General features: G+C 57.4%; 1 protein-coding gene across 1 annotated transcript in view; it reads right to left on the bottom strand.

The window, feature by feature from the left end:
* Positions 1 to 11,896, bottom strand: part of CTDP1 (CTD phosphatase subunit 1) — a 54,277-nt gene extending 42,381 nt beyond the window's left edge. Inside the window, exon 1 of the mRNA XM_032872188.1 lies at positions 11,347 to 11,896. Within this exon, the coding sequence (XP_032728079.1) occupies positions 11,347 to 11,651 (305 nt within the window). The 5' untranslated portion in view covers positions 11,652 to 11,896. The remainder of the gene's footprint in view (positions 1 to 11,346) is intronic.
* Positions 11,897 to 17,214: the final 5,318 nt, after the last annotated feature.

Here is a 17,214-nt window from a genome sequence, read left to right on the forward strand (position 1 = left end):
CGCAGGGGGCTTCGCACAAGACAGCCGTGGAGGCCAAGCCGGAAGAACGGGGGGCACTGTCAGGAGAGGGAACTCGGGAGAAGGGACGACTTCGGATGCATTGCAGGAGCGGCATCTCGCGCTTCTGGTAACGACGCGCAGGTGCTAAGGTTCCTACAACAAGCAGCACGCCCTACGCGACCGACAAGAACGGACGTCATCTCCCACGTATCATTCCCAGTCTACGAAGAAGCTACGAGTCACTGGGATTTTTCTGGAGCGACTACTGTATTGATGGCTTTTACCAATACAAAAATGGCCATTTCCTTCACACGCGAGCGGCACAAACCGCCAGGCTGTGTGGTCAGAGCACCAGCGCCGAGCCGGGGCTCTGGGGGCCAGTAACTCAGTGCCACGGGAACCTGCTGATCCCGCGGAGCCTGCTCGCCAGACCTGAGGCACCGGGCACCTGGCAGGCCAGTGTCTACGAAGGGGGGCCTTTCTGGGTGCTTCCTCGCCAAGGCCACAAACCAGACAGACACTGTGAGGTCTGAGCCCGCCAGCAAGTGCCACGCGCTTCTCCTGCCTCCCCCACACTGCCCCAGAGCTTCTGGACCACAAAGGACTTCGATGGGTCACAGAGGTGCCAGGGATGCAAACCCCCTCTTCTACAACCACGCACTAAGTGCCCGGATGACTGGGCCCAGGGCTTGCCACCCCGTGTGTCCACAGCCCAGCAGCACGCTTGCCCCCAAACCACAGTGCCAGTCAGGTGGTGGCGTCCTTCAGGGAGGTGCTCACCCAATACTCACGCCACCGCCAGACTCTGCCTGTCTCCCCGGTGTTCAAGCAAGCCGCCCCTGCAGCAGACGGCACCACTCCCCAGAAACCTGCCCGTCTGCATGGCGCTGCTCAAAGATGTCTTCTTGCTCCAAGCTCCTGCCGGCTTGACGCTGGGGATCTACGTTCCAGGAGAAACCCCGACGTGGCCCCCATGCCCGCCAATTGCCGTCCACCTCCACTGGGCAGCCTGCACTTCTCCCACCTTGTGCCACCAGCTTCTGTGCCGCTGGTGTCAGAGCTGGCAGTCAAGCCTGGCTTGGGACCACAGTCCAGCTGACTTTCTCCACCGGGCTGGCTCTGCAGCACTTTGCCTGAGCAGGCCCAGCCCCCGCTCAGAAGCCCGCATGACAGCCTCTTTGCTCCTTTCTGACCCCACACTATCCCCTCCGAGCGGCTGCTGGGGTCCAGCCTCTCGTATCATGGCCCTTATGGCGGGCACTGCCAAATCAGCCCTCCCTCGGACACGAGAACGCCCTCCCAGAGAGCAGCCCACTTTGCAAACAACCCGCAACTGAGACTCCACCCTGCCGGCACCCCTGCCCGTCCTGGTCGCCTGCACACAGGAGGGGAGCAACAGGCCCAGGAAGGTGACCGTCTGAGAGGACAGGAGCAGAGCCGGCAAGGGGACTGACTACACTTTCCCAAAAGTCAAAGGTGTCTACCATCTGTTGGCTAGTGGGATTCTGAAGGGTTTGTCAGGCCTTCTGGAACCTGGCAAAAATCTGCTGTTTGCCCCCTGGAATGCTGGGGGTAGGTTTGTTTGTAAGATTTTATTTATTTGACAGACAGAGATCATAAGTAGGGAGAGAGGCAGGCGGGGGGCGGGGGGAGCAAACTCCCCGCTGAGCAGAGAGCCCGATGCGGGACTCGATCCCAGGACCCTGAGATCATGACCTGAGCCGAAGGCAGAGGCTTAACCCAGTGAGCCACCCAGGCGCGCCTGGGGGTAGGTTTTATAAGAAACAGTAAACTGGGTCATTCACCAGTCTTTAGGGTTTACAAATGCTGATGTCCCCTGCACTTTAACGACAGGTTCTGTGGACCCACTACTGTATAAGAGCGTGTAAGGCTGTGCAGGCCACGCAAGCACCGGAGACAGAAGGTTCTGGCCTCTGGCACAGCACGGCCCAGCGGCCAGGCCCGCAGACGCTGCCTCTCCTCTGTGCCCACAGCACACGGATGCAAAACATACAAGACGGTCTGCATTTACTCACTTCACTCATTTCTGCTCTAAAACATGACCTGCGGAGAACTCTCTTCAGGAATATCAGAAACTGGGCTAGAAGGATTCCGCCAATCTTTCCTAGAATGTTAACCTGAAGACACACTTGGTGCCTCGAGGTCAAGCGATAAACAGGTCAAAACACTCCGTGCGGTACGTTTCCGCCCTGCAGTCAGCTTTCTCATTTTCCCTAACGGTGCTTCCTGAAGGTTTGGTTTTGTATTTTGATCAAGTTCAACTTATCAGATGTTCTGTGTCCTTCAGAAATCTCTCTTACCCAGGTCACCAAGATTCAAGGGGGACCCCACTAATTCTAGAGCATTAACTGTCCTTCGGCAGGACACTTCTAGGATGACCCCCCCCAAGATGACAGGATGCAAACGGGGCGGGGGTGAGGCAAGGCCAAGCCACACTGGTGAGGGGCACCAAGCTTCACACCCCCCAGCTAAGAGCCTGCTGAAAGTGGCAGCTTGGAGACCAACAGCTCTGGAGCCCACAGGTGGTGCTGGGAAGGGAGCCTGGGGTGGGCGGGGCAGACGGGCTTGCAATGTACCCACAGGAGAGAGGTGCCAGCAGAAGTGTGAACCGCGAGACACAGGAGTGTGTAGACCCTCCCGGACGTCCCTGAACGCACCTGCCAGGGACCGAGTGCAGAAGGGACCGGTAAGTCCGCATGGAGCACAGAGCAAGGCGAGCGCAGGCCCCACCAGCCACTGGCCCGCTGAACACACGGCTGGCGCGGCCGGGGCCAGGGCTGGAGCATGGGTCTGATGAGCTGTGTACCCCGGCCCAAGGTGTCACCATCTCACAGCATACAGACAGCAGGCCCTTGGGGACCCCCAACAATTAAGGCACAGGCAGAAAAAAAGAATGTCAATTTTAAAGCACCAAACCAGGGATCTGCCCACAAAGGCTGAGGAGCATATGCCAAGGAGCAAACGTCTTGAGAAAGGGGTGTCAGAGGTAAGCGCACCCGGGAGAGACCAGACAGGGTGAAAATCCTACCCATCCAAGATGTCTGCACTGTGACTGGGGGTTGCCAAGGCACACGTCTGTCTAAACTCATCGAACTCTGCCATTACAGTGCACACCCTACGCTGGTCGACCAACCACTGAGGGCCAACGTGCCAGACTCAGTGAGGAAGGGGCACCAGTGACCTTTCCGAAGGGCCGTGTGGTGGAGCCCCATAGCTCCACCACACGGAGGAACACGGGGATGGGAGCAACCCCTGGACCCCAGGGACACAGCTCAGTCCTGCTCGCCCAGCGCCATCCAGTCCCCGGGGGCTTCTGGGGTCACCCATGCAGGGCAACCCAGGCTAAGGCAGGCCATCCAGGATGACAGTGTCATGACAGCCTGCCTCGTCACCATGCAGGCCCCTGGGACCTCACCGCGCCACTCCATGGCCACTGGGACCCACATCGTTGGCCTGGGACATGCTCCCAACGCTGCTGGCGTCCCCCCAACGTGATAGAGTCCCTCTGCTCGGACCAGCCTGCTACTCACCATCCACCTCGACCTCATCCTTTTGTCTGAACCCCAGCTCAGAGCTGCACCTCCTCCCAGAAGCCCTCTCAGCTCCCACTGCTCTGGTGACACGCAGCACCCCCCCCGAACAGGCTGCAACGCCAAGGCCAGCAGACACAGGATCCTCGCCAGAGCAGGGAGGCGCCAGCAGGCAAGGAGGCGGCAGGCGGGGATGAAAGGGCACCGAGGTGGGGCACGCAGGCTACCTGCGCCACACAGCCTTGGCTACGTGGCCTGGATGTGCACCTTTCTCTGGAAAGTATTTCACCTACAGGTCACATTCAAGGTCACATAACCTTCAGTGCTGGGGTCAAAGCGTTTTGCCTGTCGTGTTCCAAAGCAGATCTGGAGGCACCTCTGGCTGTCACAATGCGGGGGCAGCTCCTGGCACCTCCAGGGTGGGACCGGGGTGCCCTGAAGGGGTGCCCTGTGCAAGCCCCAGTGCACATAACTGACAGACGAGTGTCAGCTTCTACGGCTGTCCTGACGAGATGACACAGAGCTCTGTGCGCCGGCAGCCTCCGTCCCCCAGAGGAGGGCAGCCAACGACAGCCAGGGACAGGCACAGGGAGGCCCCTGCTGCAAAAGGTACCTGGGACAAATCCAATCACCCCAAGGCCTGAAGGGAGGATTTAGTGTTGACAGTGACGACCGCAGGAGACGAGTGCCACACAAAGCTTCTACAAGGATTCCCTCTGTGGTGATACGACACGGGTCTCATTGTCACCGGACACGTGTAAGAGATACACAGATCACTCACAGATCAACGTAATCCCTCCTCAACTGCCTTCGTTTCAAACCGTGATGTCTACTCTCCCTGACATGAGTCACCCGAGGGCATTAAGAGTTCAGGAGTCCACACTGTTGTGTATTAACAGAGGATCGGCTAAATTTAAACACGTGGTCTCCACTTGAATTCACCCTGGCAGTGCGCGTCACATTTCAGCTAATGAGGCGGTGGGCTCAGCCCTGGAGAGTGAGTCCACGCAGGAAGGGGGTGGGAGAGGTGGTGGTACACAGGTCACCAAATGCAGAACAAAATGTCATGAGGTTTTCTCAGTGCACCTGTCAGCAGACACCATGTGATACAATGTAGCAAAGTGGGCCCCAAACCAAGCAGCATCCCACCAGAAACCCACCACGTCCTCATCCCACCTGAAACCCACCACGTCCTCATCCCACCAGAAACCCACCACGTCCTCATCCCACCAGAAACCCACCACGTCCTCATCCCACCTGAAACCCACCACATCCTAAACCTAACCATGCAGGACGCTAAGGCCCCACTGGCCAGGCTGGGGGGAAAGTGTTCGAAAACACAACACCTTCTACACTCACAGGGGAGGAGCCCTAGGTCTGCAGAGATGTTTCTGACAAAGGTTGGCCAAAGAGAACGTGGAGATACTGCAAGCGGCTGCTAAACCACCCCAGCCTGTGCGGTTTCAGGAACTTCTGCAGCCCTGGGAAGAGAGCAGGAGAGGCTGGGGGTCAGGACAGGCAGCACACAGCAGCTGGGGACTACCCCAAAAGACTCCGAGTAAGCTGTTTGTTCCACACTGCCGCAAGGAGACGCACACATGACCCAAGGACAGCATCTCAAAAACCTCCAGTCCCAACGAAAAGGAGGGTAAAGAGACTTCCTTGCCTGAATTAAAAGATCATTCAGATCGGTCTGGCCGGCTCAGAGCGTCCGACATTAGCCTGTGGAGCACTGCTTCTGCATCTCTGCGTGGGCCAAAAGAATTCTCAAAATCAACTGAAGGAGTGATCAAGACAGAAGAAAAGAGTATTTGTAAAAAAGTAACAGTAAAGTCCTTTTACAGTATGAGACGATTTCATCCTTGCAGATACTGATGCCAGAAAGGGACGAGAGGCAGGGAGTGATCCTAGTGTTTCTGCCCTCAAACCAACAAACAGCCCCCCGCACCGTACCCTAAGGGGAGTGGCGTACTGTGACCTCTCAAGAAAACACTTCAGCCAAGGAGACCAGCCCCAGAATGTCAAGTCAGTCACCAATAAATGTTAACTTTCCTCATTTGCCCTTGAAAAAAAATCTATAGGAAAATCATGAAATGCAATTTATGAAGAAGTTATTTTCCCCCAAATACAAACACCAAACTCCCTGGAATCTTTTGTACTCACCAGCTTTCCTGTCTGCTCTGACGGGCCACCAGGGCGCACTCGCTGTTGCAGAAGGCAGAAGGGAAGACACACACCCTGAACTCGTGCTCGTAGAAGCCATCACTGTAAAGGTTGGGTCTGACCCGTCCCTTCTCCCTGCAGGTTAGGAGAGCTCAAAGACCTCTTCCAAGCGCTACACGCAGACCTTAGCGTATGAGTGCATGCGGAAAACGCATTTTGTGCACCCAGATCCTGCTTCCTAAATGTCACTCTCCATGAAAAGGAAGCAGGACTTCTCGGAGCAATGGGTGATTCCAGAGTTAGGGACAGGGGCCTCAATACCACTTGTGTCGGAAAATGTGGCCATGCTCTCAGACCGACAGGGCCTCATCACAGTGGTCAGCTGGAGGGGCTCCTGCTGCCAAACCTGCAACAAGGGGAGCATCAGGACAAGTAACAGTGGTGGACAGTAAGAACCCAAGAGTCCACACTGTAAACTAGTTGTTCCTACAGTCGATAGCCAATCCAGAAACAGAGAAGAAACAAAAGACTTAAGAATGTCACGACTGGACAATCCTGAGTAAAGTAAATAAATTAATAAATAAATAAAACTCCCCAAAACAGGAGATTCAGACAAGAGTCATCAAGATGCCAAAAACAATGGCTGACCATTTGATGAGAGAATTTAAGATATTTACTGAGGAAGAAAGTATCCCTCACAAGATACTTAGCAATTACAACACAAAAATTAGTCCATTTTCACTAGAGCCACCACGGTACCGTAACAAACCACAATGGGCCGCTCAGGACACACACAGGCGCTCCAGCAAGTCCTGCCCAAAGGCACACATGGGAACTGACAGCCAGTCTGCAAAACTACCAGCTGCTCAGGAGATGAAAAGGAATGGACTGAGGAGCCTCCAAGGTTAGAGACCCAGGAGCTCTGACAGCTGAGCCTAACGTGTGATCTGGGCTTTCTTTTGCTTCCAAGAACAATGCTGGCCCATCAGGGAGCTCTAGTGAGCAGAAAACAGCCCCGCATGGACGTTATTTCTGATTCTGATCGTTGTACATTGGTAGGGAAGAGAATTTTTTTTAGGAAATCAAACATTAGGGATAAAGTGCATCACATCTGCAACTCACTCCTAACCCTCAGGAAAGAAAATACCCCATGTGAGGGGGAAGAAGGGTAAAGCAGAGAGGGCAGCACGCTGACCTCTGGAAAACCTGTGTGACGCGTCCCTGAGGACTCCTGGTACTCCTCTTGCAGTGCTTCCCTAGGTCTGGATTATGTCCTCAAAGAAGCAAAAAGGCAGACTTGCTTTGTGAATGCTGCAGGGGTGGGCGAGGGGCCAGAGACAGGGAACAGAGCACAACAGGGCGCAGAGCGGCGGTGGCGGCTGAAGCAGCCCCCCACAGTCCGTCACTCAAGCTGGGCCCCCACAGAAGTGAGAGCCAGGACAGGGCCACTTCAGAGCACCCCGGCCACCTCCGGCCCGCTGACGGCAGGTGTGCTTGTAAGGGACAACACCCAAAGCATCTGAAGACACTAAAATAAAAACAGACAACCCAGTCCCAGTGCCACATAAAATCTACACACTTAGCTACTGAGACTCCACAAAGCCAGTCTTTACGGAATTCTCTCCAATCTGTGTGCAGTGCCAGTGTGGCCTCCTAGGACTTAGCGGACAAAACTCCATTTCCCTAACACGTTTCCAAAGCAAGTGGCGCCACCACACGCAGACCCCATGCACAGCTGGGTTACACGGGCTGGGAAGGACTCCCAGCCGTGGGGAGGACAGCGGCCTCCCTCGCCTCTGAATTTCAACAACGTCTCCAGGACGCACCTGCAGTGCTTCCAAGTTCAAAACCGCCAGCAACTGTCAATGCTTCTGGCTCGGGGCGCCTGGGGGGCTCAGTCAGCGAAGCCTCTGACTTCAGCTCGGGTCATGATCCCAGGCTCAACGGGGAGTCTGCTGCTCCCCCCCAACGGCGTGCTCTCCCTCTCATACTCTCTGCCAAATTAAAAAACAAAAACAAAAACCAAAAAGGCTTCCAGCTTTAATATGCAATAGCCACGCATCCCCCAGATGAAAAGCACCACAGGGCATGTAGAGTATCAGCTACAGGTAAGGCAGATTGAGCTCCTGACCTCCATCATCCCACCGACTCACAGCCGGCACGAGAGGCCAACTGGACGGGAGGGAAGTAGCGCCACCCACAACCCAGAGCACAACCATAAAGCCATGAACGTCTTCTAAAGTTCCTTCAAAATACGACGACTAAATAGGTCAACATTCAGCTCAAGTTCTTGAAGTTCTAAGGAATTTTATCAACATAAAGTGCTAAATAAGAAATATTTAAGATCTAGTTACAGTCTTTAGAAATTATATTTATCTTTCCAGATATTACACAAATACTTTGAAATTGACTTGTTCTACCTTGTTTAGGTTCTCACTCCCCTCAATAAAAAAAAAACAAAAAAAAACAGTTTTTCTGAGATAACTGATAAATTACTTCCTTTGTAGTGATGTTTGGGTTTACTATCAGTATTTATGTAATTCAAAAAAATATATGAAATTAAAGACTTGCCTATTCCTCTGTAGCTTTTTAATTTCATATAATATACTTTGAAATTAATATGAAAACGGAAATAAATACGGTAACGCATGTTCCAATCTATTCAAACCTGCCCATCAGTTTTTAGGCGCACAAGCTTCAAAATCCATTTGGTCCAAAGGTCTTTATTTAAAGGATTAGACAAGATGCTTAAAAAAAAAAAAAAAACTACAATAAAAATAAATCACGCATGCATATAAAATTAAGTAGATAAAAAGGCCAATGGTTTTCTGGCTAAGTGAAAACTGGAAAAAAAAACAGAACAAAAACTCAACTGAAGTGGGTTCAATTAAATGAAGTGACAATTTCCCCAATTTTAGACATAAATATCTTTTTAATGGAGTCATCTTTTATTTAACATATTTTTTTAAAGATTTTATTTACTTATTTGTCAGAGAGAAAAAGCGCAAGCAGGGGAGCAGCAGATGGGGAGAAGCAGGCTCCTCACTGAGCAGGGAGCCTGATGCGGGACTCGATCCCACGATCCTGGAATCATGACCTGAGCCCAAGACAGATGCTTAACAGACTGAGTCCCCCAGGTGTCCGTGGAGTCGTCTTTTAAATAGTGCAGATGTCAACAGAGAAGGATGAGATCATCTGAGTAAGCGAACGTTCTAATTCATCAACACGGTCCGGTATCAGAACGGAAAGGCAGTTTCCTCACTTCCACGGCAAGACCTCTGCAGAAGAGTACCGTAGTGCACCACTCAGCTGCGCTTGGAATTTTAAACCCCACGCAACCGAACTTTAGCAGCTCAGGCTGTACTCCGTCTTCTTTATGAGTCCCTCTGACCTCTTTCCTTCTAACACTTACGAAGCAAGCACGAGCCAGTAGTGCTCGGTCAGCAGCACTCACCCCGGACCCTGGCTGACGCAGACAGTCTTCGGTAGACAGACTACAGCACGGAAGGAACTGGCAGACATCAACTAGAGACAACGACCCCCCCACCACTTGGGTCCTTACCCACCACCAGACGGGTCCCCAGACTATTTCTTATAATGCTTTTACACCTGTCGTCGTGCACTGGGAGGCGATGAAGTCCAAAAGAAGAACTCTGCTGCCTCCCAGTGCGCGACAGTGGACGTAAAGGCAGACAGGTGGGAAGGAAGACATCATTACGTTTCTGACACATTCTGCCTTGTCAGATTATTTTCAAGTCAAAATACTTTTAGTCACGTAGAAATTATGTAGACAGGTAGTACCCTCATTCTATCCGTCTCCCCGCACGGGGACTCTCTGGACGCCGACCGGAAGCCTAAGCAAGGTGAGGTGCGGGGCACGTCAAAACCCCTTGGGACCCCAGCGCTCTCCCTCCGTCCTTCCTTCCTATCGGAGAAGCAGGGACACAGTTCCTACCTCTACCTGAGAGCAGGTACAAAACATACGAGCCTAGTACAGCTCAGAACGGTCATCCAGCCATCAGCTTAAGCACACCCAGAAGCAGTTCCTGCAACTACCTGGTCACCGTCTGAGAACAACCACTGATGCTGGGGGAGAAATTCCGCGGAGGCCAGTGGTGACGAGGACGGCAAGGACAACTCCAGGACCTGGGCCAGCCGGGCCTGGCTGTGCCGGGCTTCAGCTGCACACACTCAGCCCTGCCCCCGGGAGTGCTAGCATCAGACTCTGGAGAGCCTCGCCATCAACCACAGCAGCCAGCGACCCGGAATCTCAAACACCAAAAACTCCAAAGGAAAGAACTTGTCAGCACTGAGAGCGCATCACCCGGTCAGCTGCCTGCGTGACTGGTGAGACTGCTGCATAGGGTTACTCTGCTTGGCTAGTCTGGCTGATGTGACCGGAGCGTCGCACGTGGAGTTCCTCACCAGTTGGCTGCAACCAGGCCCTGATCTGTACTGGCTTTTTCCGGCTAACCGGAAGAAGAAAAGGACACCAAGAAGAACCCTTCCCCTTAGGAATCTTCTACACCATGACACACCAGCACTGGGTTTCATCTCCAGAACTACGCGCTCACGGGTTTACAGGCCCAGTAATGGTCAGGTCGGCTCTGACCTCAAAGTAATGACGGCAGCATGCCACAGTGAGCCGGCTGTACAGCCCAGCGAGCCTCTCCCTTCCAAAGGAGGCCAGCCAGACCGCCCCAGTGGAGGGTGCAGCCCCAAGGCAGCTCCCATCCCACCCTGCCTGCATTCACTGGGCAGGCGTGGGCCCTTACCCCAAGGCCAAGGACCAGGCCGCGGTGTCCACACAATGAGCAGGGAGAAGTGGACACAGGAAAAGGCTCGTGGGGTCCGGATGGAAGCCAGCCCTCTCGGACCTGCTGGGGAAGGGGTGTTTGGTGGGAAGTGGCGGGAGCAGATGCTCAGCAGTTGCCGTCAGAGAGCGGGCCAGAGACCAGAGAAAAGGGCCCAAGCATCCGGCGGGGTGAGCAGTGGCCCCCGCAGAGGGAAGCCGGCACCAGTCACCACAGCAGGAAGCAGAGTGCCCGCCCGGGCTTCTGCTCCTCACAGCGTAAACAACCACATGAGTCACGGCCACGATACGCCCGGTGCCCACACCTCAACGAGATGTCCGGGCCCAAGACCAGCAGACGGAGCCGCAAGGCGCGGACGGACGCCGCGCCCGCCTAAGGAGGACAGCCCCTTGGGAGGTGGAAACGGAGGTCTGCGCCGCTAGCCGGTCCCAGGAGAACGGGCGACCCCCGGGCGACCCTGAGCTCTCCGCGCCGAGCTGCGACGCACCACCGCACCCGCCTTCACAGCGCGTTTCCCGAGCTTTACGAGCAGCCGGAGCGGTGCGCCCCGCCCCAGCCGCTCACGCCGCCACAACCAGGGGGAGCGCGCCCGGCCGGCCCGGCCGGAAGCCTGGGGAAGGAGGCACCGGCGAAGGAGGCCCAGTCCCTCTCCGAGGGCTGCCCCCCGGGCGGCCGACAGCTGCCGAAATCAACGCCGCGGCGCGATTCCGTCCCCAGTGGTGGCCGAGGGCCGGCCCTTTGGCTGCAGCCCCGAGGACACTGCCTGCCCCGTGCCCGGCCCAAGGCCCCTCCAGACCCCAACCCCGGGCCCCACTCACCCGGGGGCCACCACCTGGCCCGGCTGCGCGCACAGCTCCCGCACCACGCCGGCGCGCTCCGACCTCAGCCTGCGCTCCGCGCGCACGCAGCCCCCGGACCCGGCGCGGGCGGGGGCGGGACCGGTGGGCTGCGCGGAGGCGGCGGCCTCACACACTGCCAGCACGGAGCCGATGCGCACGGCCGCGCCCGCCGCCACCCTCCACTCGAGCAGCCGCAGCGGCCCGGGTCCCGGGCAGCGCACCTCGGCCACGGCCGGCGGCAGGGCGCCCTCGGCGGGGACGCGGCCCGCGGGCGGCGCCTCCATCGCGACCGGCCCGGGTCGCTGGGGGAAGGCGGGCGGGCGGGACGCTCAGGGCCCGGCGCCCATCGCGGGTGGGTGGCGGGACTGCGACCCCGGCCCAGGCGGCGAAGGCGACGGCGCTGCACTTTGCGCTCCAGCACCGGCTTCCACCCGCCGCCCGGCCCGCGCCAACTTCCGGGACGGCGTCTGACGTCGCGTGACGCCGCGTGCGTCCGCCGCGGCGCCCGCGCGTCAACACACGCCCACGCGGGGCCGGGCCGGCGCTGTGTCGGCCGCGGGTGCCCGGGTCGTCGTGGAAGCGAGCGTGTGGGGCCGGCCCGGCGGGAGAGGCGTAGCCGCGCCCCATGTGCCCCGGGAGCGCTGGCGGCGTGGGGCTGCGGGTCCCGGCGTGCAGCGCGCGCCGCGGCCCAGAAACCCGGCATGCACTGCGACGTCCCGGCATGCCGCGCGCCCTCCTGTCCCACAGCTCCCATGGTGCGCCAGGGCCCAGGGTCGTTAAACCATGAGTCCCGGCATGCAACGCGGGCCGCCGTCTGCGGCCCCGTCACGTGCTGGGGCCCGTTGTGGAAAGACTGCGAGTCCCGGCATGCCGCGCGCCCATCGGGGAGCGGCGGTCCCGGCATGCCGCGCGCAGTCCCGGGTCAGAGGGCGGTGGCACCCCGCCCCGCTCGCCGGTCAGATCGTGGGGTTCCGCGCGCCGGTCCTGGTGGCGTCTGGCCGGTGCCCGCGCGTGAGGAGAGGAGCGGCGGGTCGGTGATGACCTCTGGCCCCCGGAGCCCGGGGCGGGAGCGCACCGCGGAGGGGGGGGGCCGGCCGCCGGGCTCCTGAGTCCCGGAGCGGGGCGTGCCGCCGCCCGCAGTCTCGGAAGGCGGCGCGGGGACGCCCCGCGAGCAGGAGTGGCGAGTCCGGCCGGGAGTCCGGCCGGGGCGGCTCTCCTCGTCCGCTGCTGCGGGCGCCCGGCGCGGGGCTCCGCGGTGTGCGGGGGCGGCGGCCTCCCACCGCGGGCGGGTCATCTCCCCGCCGCCCGCGGAGTTCCGTCCGGGGTCCGCCGCGGAGCCGAGCCGGCCGTCACGCAGCGCCCGCAGCCGGACGAGGGGGCAGTCGGGAAACGGGTCCGCGAGCGCGCGGCGGGCGGGGCGCGCGGGTGTGGACGAGCCTCGCCGCCGGGAGTCTGGCCGGAAGCGCGGCGCGCGGAGCGGAAGGGCGACCCGGACCGGAGGCGGTTTCTGGGAAAGAGCAGTGACGACGGGACCCGAGCCGGCCCGGCCGGGTGCGAAGGCGGGAGAGCCCGGCGGCCTCGGCGAGGAGAAGCCGCGGAGGGCGCGACGAGCACCGCCGCGCTGGACCCGGGAGACGGTCCCCGGAGACGCGGAGACAGAAGCGACGGCCGTCGCCGTCCGGGCGCCACGAAACGGCTCGCGGACTCCAGCGCGCCCGGAGCTCGGCCCGCCGCGTACGCTCCGCGTCGTCTCCGCAGCTGCGCTCTAGCCCCGAGTCTGAGCGCGGCCCGGCGTCCCCGGAAGCACCTCTGCAGCCCCTTAGGGAGTGCGTCCTGCTGTCCCCAGTCATCCGAGGAGCAGCGGCGTCTGCCTGGGACGACGGTGACTTTCCTGGGGCGCGTACAGTAGGGCCTTGGGCTGGAAGCGAGTTTTACGCGAACACGACTTGGATCCCGACCCTCGGAGAAGAGCAGCGCGGGTGCCGATTTGCCGGGAGGGGCTGCTGGCTCTCCCCGGGCCTAGACGCGGTGTCCACGTCGTGTTACCTGCCAGTGAGAATTGTCTAGTTTTCGTAGATCTCCGATTCCCGAAACTTTTTCCGACGACAGCGGGCGACCCTTGACCCTCTTCCCATCCTCAGGCCACCCCAGCTGTCATGGAAACAAGCTTTCTCAGGCTCTGGCTTTGCAAGTTGTCGGGCCCCTGCCTTCCCCATCCTTCCCCGAACAGTCCTAGAAGCCTTACCGGGTCAATCTGTGATGTTCCAGAGAGCCTTCTGGACTCTTGCCAAGCGGTGTCCCAAGGAGACCCTCAGGGCTCACTTCTTGGTCCCCCTTGCTCCCTTCTGTGTGGGTCTGCCAGGCCTGGTGCCCTCCGCGGACGCACAGTGCAGCTGTCCCGGTTGTTCCAGCCGCGCGCCAGCGTGATGCGGAGAAGCGTAGAACGCCCACGCCTCAGCCTTCTGCGGGTGCACAGGGGATGTGGGCTGGCGGCCTCCATTCGACAGCTGCGGGGGGCAGGGCTCTGTTGGAGCCTCAAGCATGGCTCAGTCCCCCTCTACTTTCACGCTCCTCCCTGGGTGCCCTGTAGGCCTCTCTCGCTGGTGGGAGTCTCTGCGGTCTGGGGAGGTCTCCCTGCCCTGCAGGCCGGCCACACCTGAGATGCCCACCTTCCCTAACACAGGGCAGATGTCCCGTGGGGAGCCAGCCCTTTCAGCCGTCTTAGTTTCCAGAGCTGTCTGGTGTCTGTTAAAACACGGTGTTTGCGATTACCCGTTTTCCCCAAGTTCATGTGGCAGGAGCCGTGGCTGGTTTCTACCTACTTCTCCCTTCCTGGAAGGAGACCTTGAATGGGCTTCTGACAGAAGAGGAAACAGGCCTCCTAGACACAAGGACCATCATGGGTGGGGTTCTGGGGGTCCCTTGTTGGAGTCCTTTGTGGCAAAAATGGGAGCATGGCCAGATGTTTAAGAAGTTGTGGACACCACCAGTAAGAGTTGACTTAACGGGCTTTGGAGGGGACACAAGCATCAAGTTTGCTCTCTGGGTTATTCTAATGTGTAACAAGGTCTGTAGGCAGTGGGTGGTTCCTACATGTTTTTGAGCAGACGTCTGAGCTGATCTGATCTGTGTGTACGACTCCCCGGCAGCCGAGGGCAGAGTGAACTGGAGCTAGAGCCCCGGGTTCCAGGTGATCCCAACGGACGGCAGTGGTTGCGGGGGGAGTTTCTGAGCGCGACCACCACCAGGTCTTGTCACTAACTGGGCAGGTTAGTGAGAAGGAGGGCTCCAAACTGGCCCTGGAAGAAGACCCACGAACCAGGAAGCGGGACGGGGGCACGTGGGGAAGAGACTCGGAGTTCCCCGGGGGCCTGTCAGGTCTGAGCTGCCTGGGCACGTGGGAGAGCCGGCCAGTGGGTGGGAGAGCAGGGCTGGTGTGGTAGGTTCTGGGGACGCCAGGGCAGCGCAGAAGCCACCAAGTGAGGGGAGCGTCTCTTGTGGGCAGGGTGGCCACAGTGTTGTACGCAGAGAACCTAGGCGCCCAGCAGCCAGCCTCCGGTGGTGTCAGAGGCAGTGGCAAGGTCACGTGAGAACAGGGCTGGGGGGGGGCGGGGTTGCGGGGGGTGTTGTGCTGGAGGGTCCAGGCTGGGACTGGGAGCACAGGCAGGAGCGAGGCTTGCCAAGGAGGGAAGCGGTGTTTCTGCAGAAGAGATGGGAGGGGCACACGCAGGTGCTTGTTTACCCCGTGGTAACATGTAATCAGTGGACTCTGCCTCTGTTCTCTCCCCCTTCCCTGCCCCTGGTTAAAAACTGCAAAGTCAGCAGATACCAAATCTACGTGTAGTCCTGAAGTGAACCCAGCAGGGGACCTGGCGTCGACAGCATTACCAGGATTGTTAGGGCGACCTGTGTGCTCCCCCCTTCCCATCCCACCCCCTCTGTTCCCGCAGTTCTGCGTTCGCCATGCTCCTTTTCTGTGGAGTTTTGCTTCCGCGCGTGTACGAAGCCACAAGCGTGCCGTGTAGTTATGCTCGCTTTGGAGGGTTGTAAAAATGCATCACGCACGCGGGGTTCTGGTCTGTGAGTGGTTCTCACTTGTCACTGTGTGTCCAGAGCTGACCCACGGCGCCCTGTGTGGTCACTGCTCGTGACTTGTCTTCAGTAGCTCGCGCGGGAGTGCGAGACAGTGTCGTTACCATCCTCTTGTACACGGACATCGGGGTGGTTGCCTGGTGCCCTGCGCTGGAGCCCGAGGGTAGCGCCGCTGAATCCCAGGACGCAGAGTTGGGGGCAACCTCGTTCCCACGCGGCTGTCAGCTCACGCCCCCACTGCGCTCTGGCGGCCCCGAGCCTTGCGTCCTGGTCTCTGTGGGTCTGCGTGAAGGTGTGTGCGGTGGCCCCAGCCGTGGTCCCAACCCGCATCCCTCCCGGAGCCCCTCCGGCCACGCTGTTTCCCTGTTTTCCTGCTGTCGTGCCTGCTCTTCTCAGGAGCGCCCGTCGTGTCGCTCGTCCCTCCCCACTGGGCCGTGTCCTACCGATGGGGAGTACCACCTTCTGGCTTCGGGGTGCCTGTGTTTGTGTGTTACCCACGTCATCTCTTACGTTTTGCCTTGTTCTTTTCATCTTCTTGATGAAATCTTTGATGAACAGAGTTCGTTTTAGGATAGCATCGCCTAAGCCGGGATGATAAAGACCGCTTCCTTTTTACTTCTGAAAGTCGGTAAAATGTTGCCTTTCACGGCCAAGTGTTCCGTAGTAAGAAATGGAGTTTTCACATGGGGTGTGAGGCGGTGATCGGATTTCCTTCCCGTGGGGATAGGCAGTTATCCCGGCCCTAGTATGGAAAAGCGTGTCCCGTTTCCACTGACCCGCGGCGCATCCCTGGTGTGCGGCAAGTGCCTGGAAAGGCACGAGCCTCTTCTGGACTTTCTGTCCTGCTTTGTTCTTGGACTGTCTGAACTGCTGTAGCTTCACAGTAAGTCATGACCTCTGGGAAGTTCCTTTACATGTGTTGTGGATATTCTTGGCCTTTGTTTTCTCATAAATTCTATAATTAGTGTGTCAGTTTTATTGATAAAACTTGTTAGAGTTTTGATCAGAACTGTACGGAGTCTGTAAATCAGTTCGGGGAGTGACATCTCTGTGACTTGGACTGCCCCATCCGTAAGCCGTGTATCGGTCTAGTTATGTAGGTGCTCTCTGAGGTCTTCTAATAGGATTTTTATGATTTTCTCCATATAGGACTTGCACATTTTTTGTTAGATCTAGTCCTAGTTTATTTTTTTTAATACCTGGTACTTTTGTTGATACATGATACTTAGAAAAAAAAAACAAAACAAACCCGACTTCTAGTTGATTGTTGCTGGCATAGAAAAATGGAGTAGATTTTTGTGACCTGACGTTATACCTGGTAATCTTTTCAAGTTCTTTTCTATTTAATTCATTAATTTTGGCTCTTTTTTTTTCAAGGAAAACTTAATAACAGACAAGTCTTAGCATCATTTTTGCCTCCTTTCAGATGTTTTGAGATGTGATCTTCTTATGGTCAATCATGCAATTATTCTTTTGTATTCACTCTGATCTTACTTGGCAAATCAGAGTGTATTTTAAAATGTCCACACGCATGGGAGTTTTTCTCCATCTTTCTATGGTTGATTTCCAGATGAACTGCATTATAGTCAGATGGCATAATCTGAATGATGCTACTTTCCTGAAATTTAATGCGGTCGGAGTAATTCCAGGACCGGGTTACTGTGTGCTTCAGAAGAATGAGTATTTTTTCCTTATTTGATTCAGGTTCTACATCTACCCAATACGTCAGCCCTCTCGAATGTGCCGTTCAGCTCT

This window comes from Lontra canadensis, unplaced genomic scaffold, assembly GCF_010015895.1.
Source record: "Lontra canadensis isolate GAN:19392208 unplaced genomic scaffold, GSC_riverotter_1.0 scaffold44, whole genome shotgun sequence".
NCBI lineage: Eukaryota > Metazoa > Chordata > Mammalia > Carnivora > Mustelidae > Lontra > Lontra canadensis.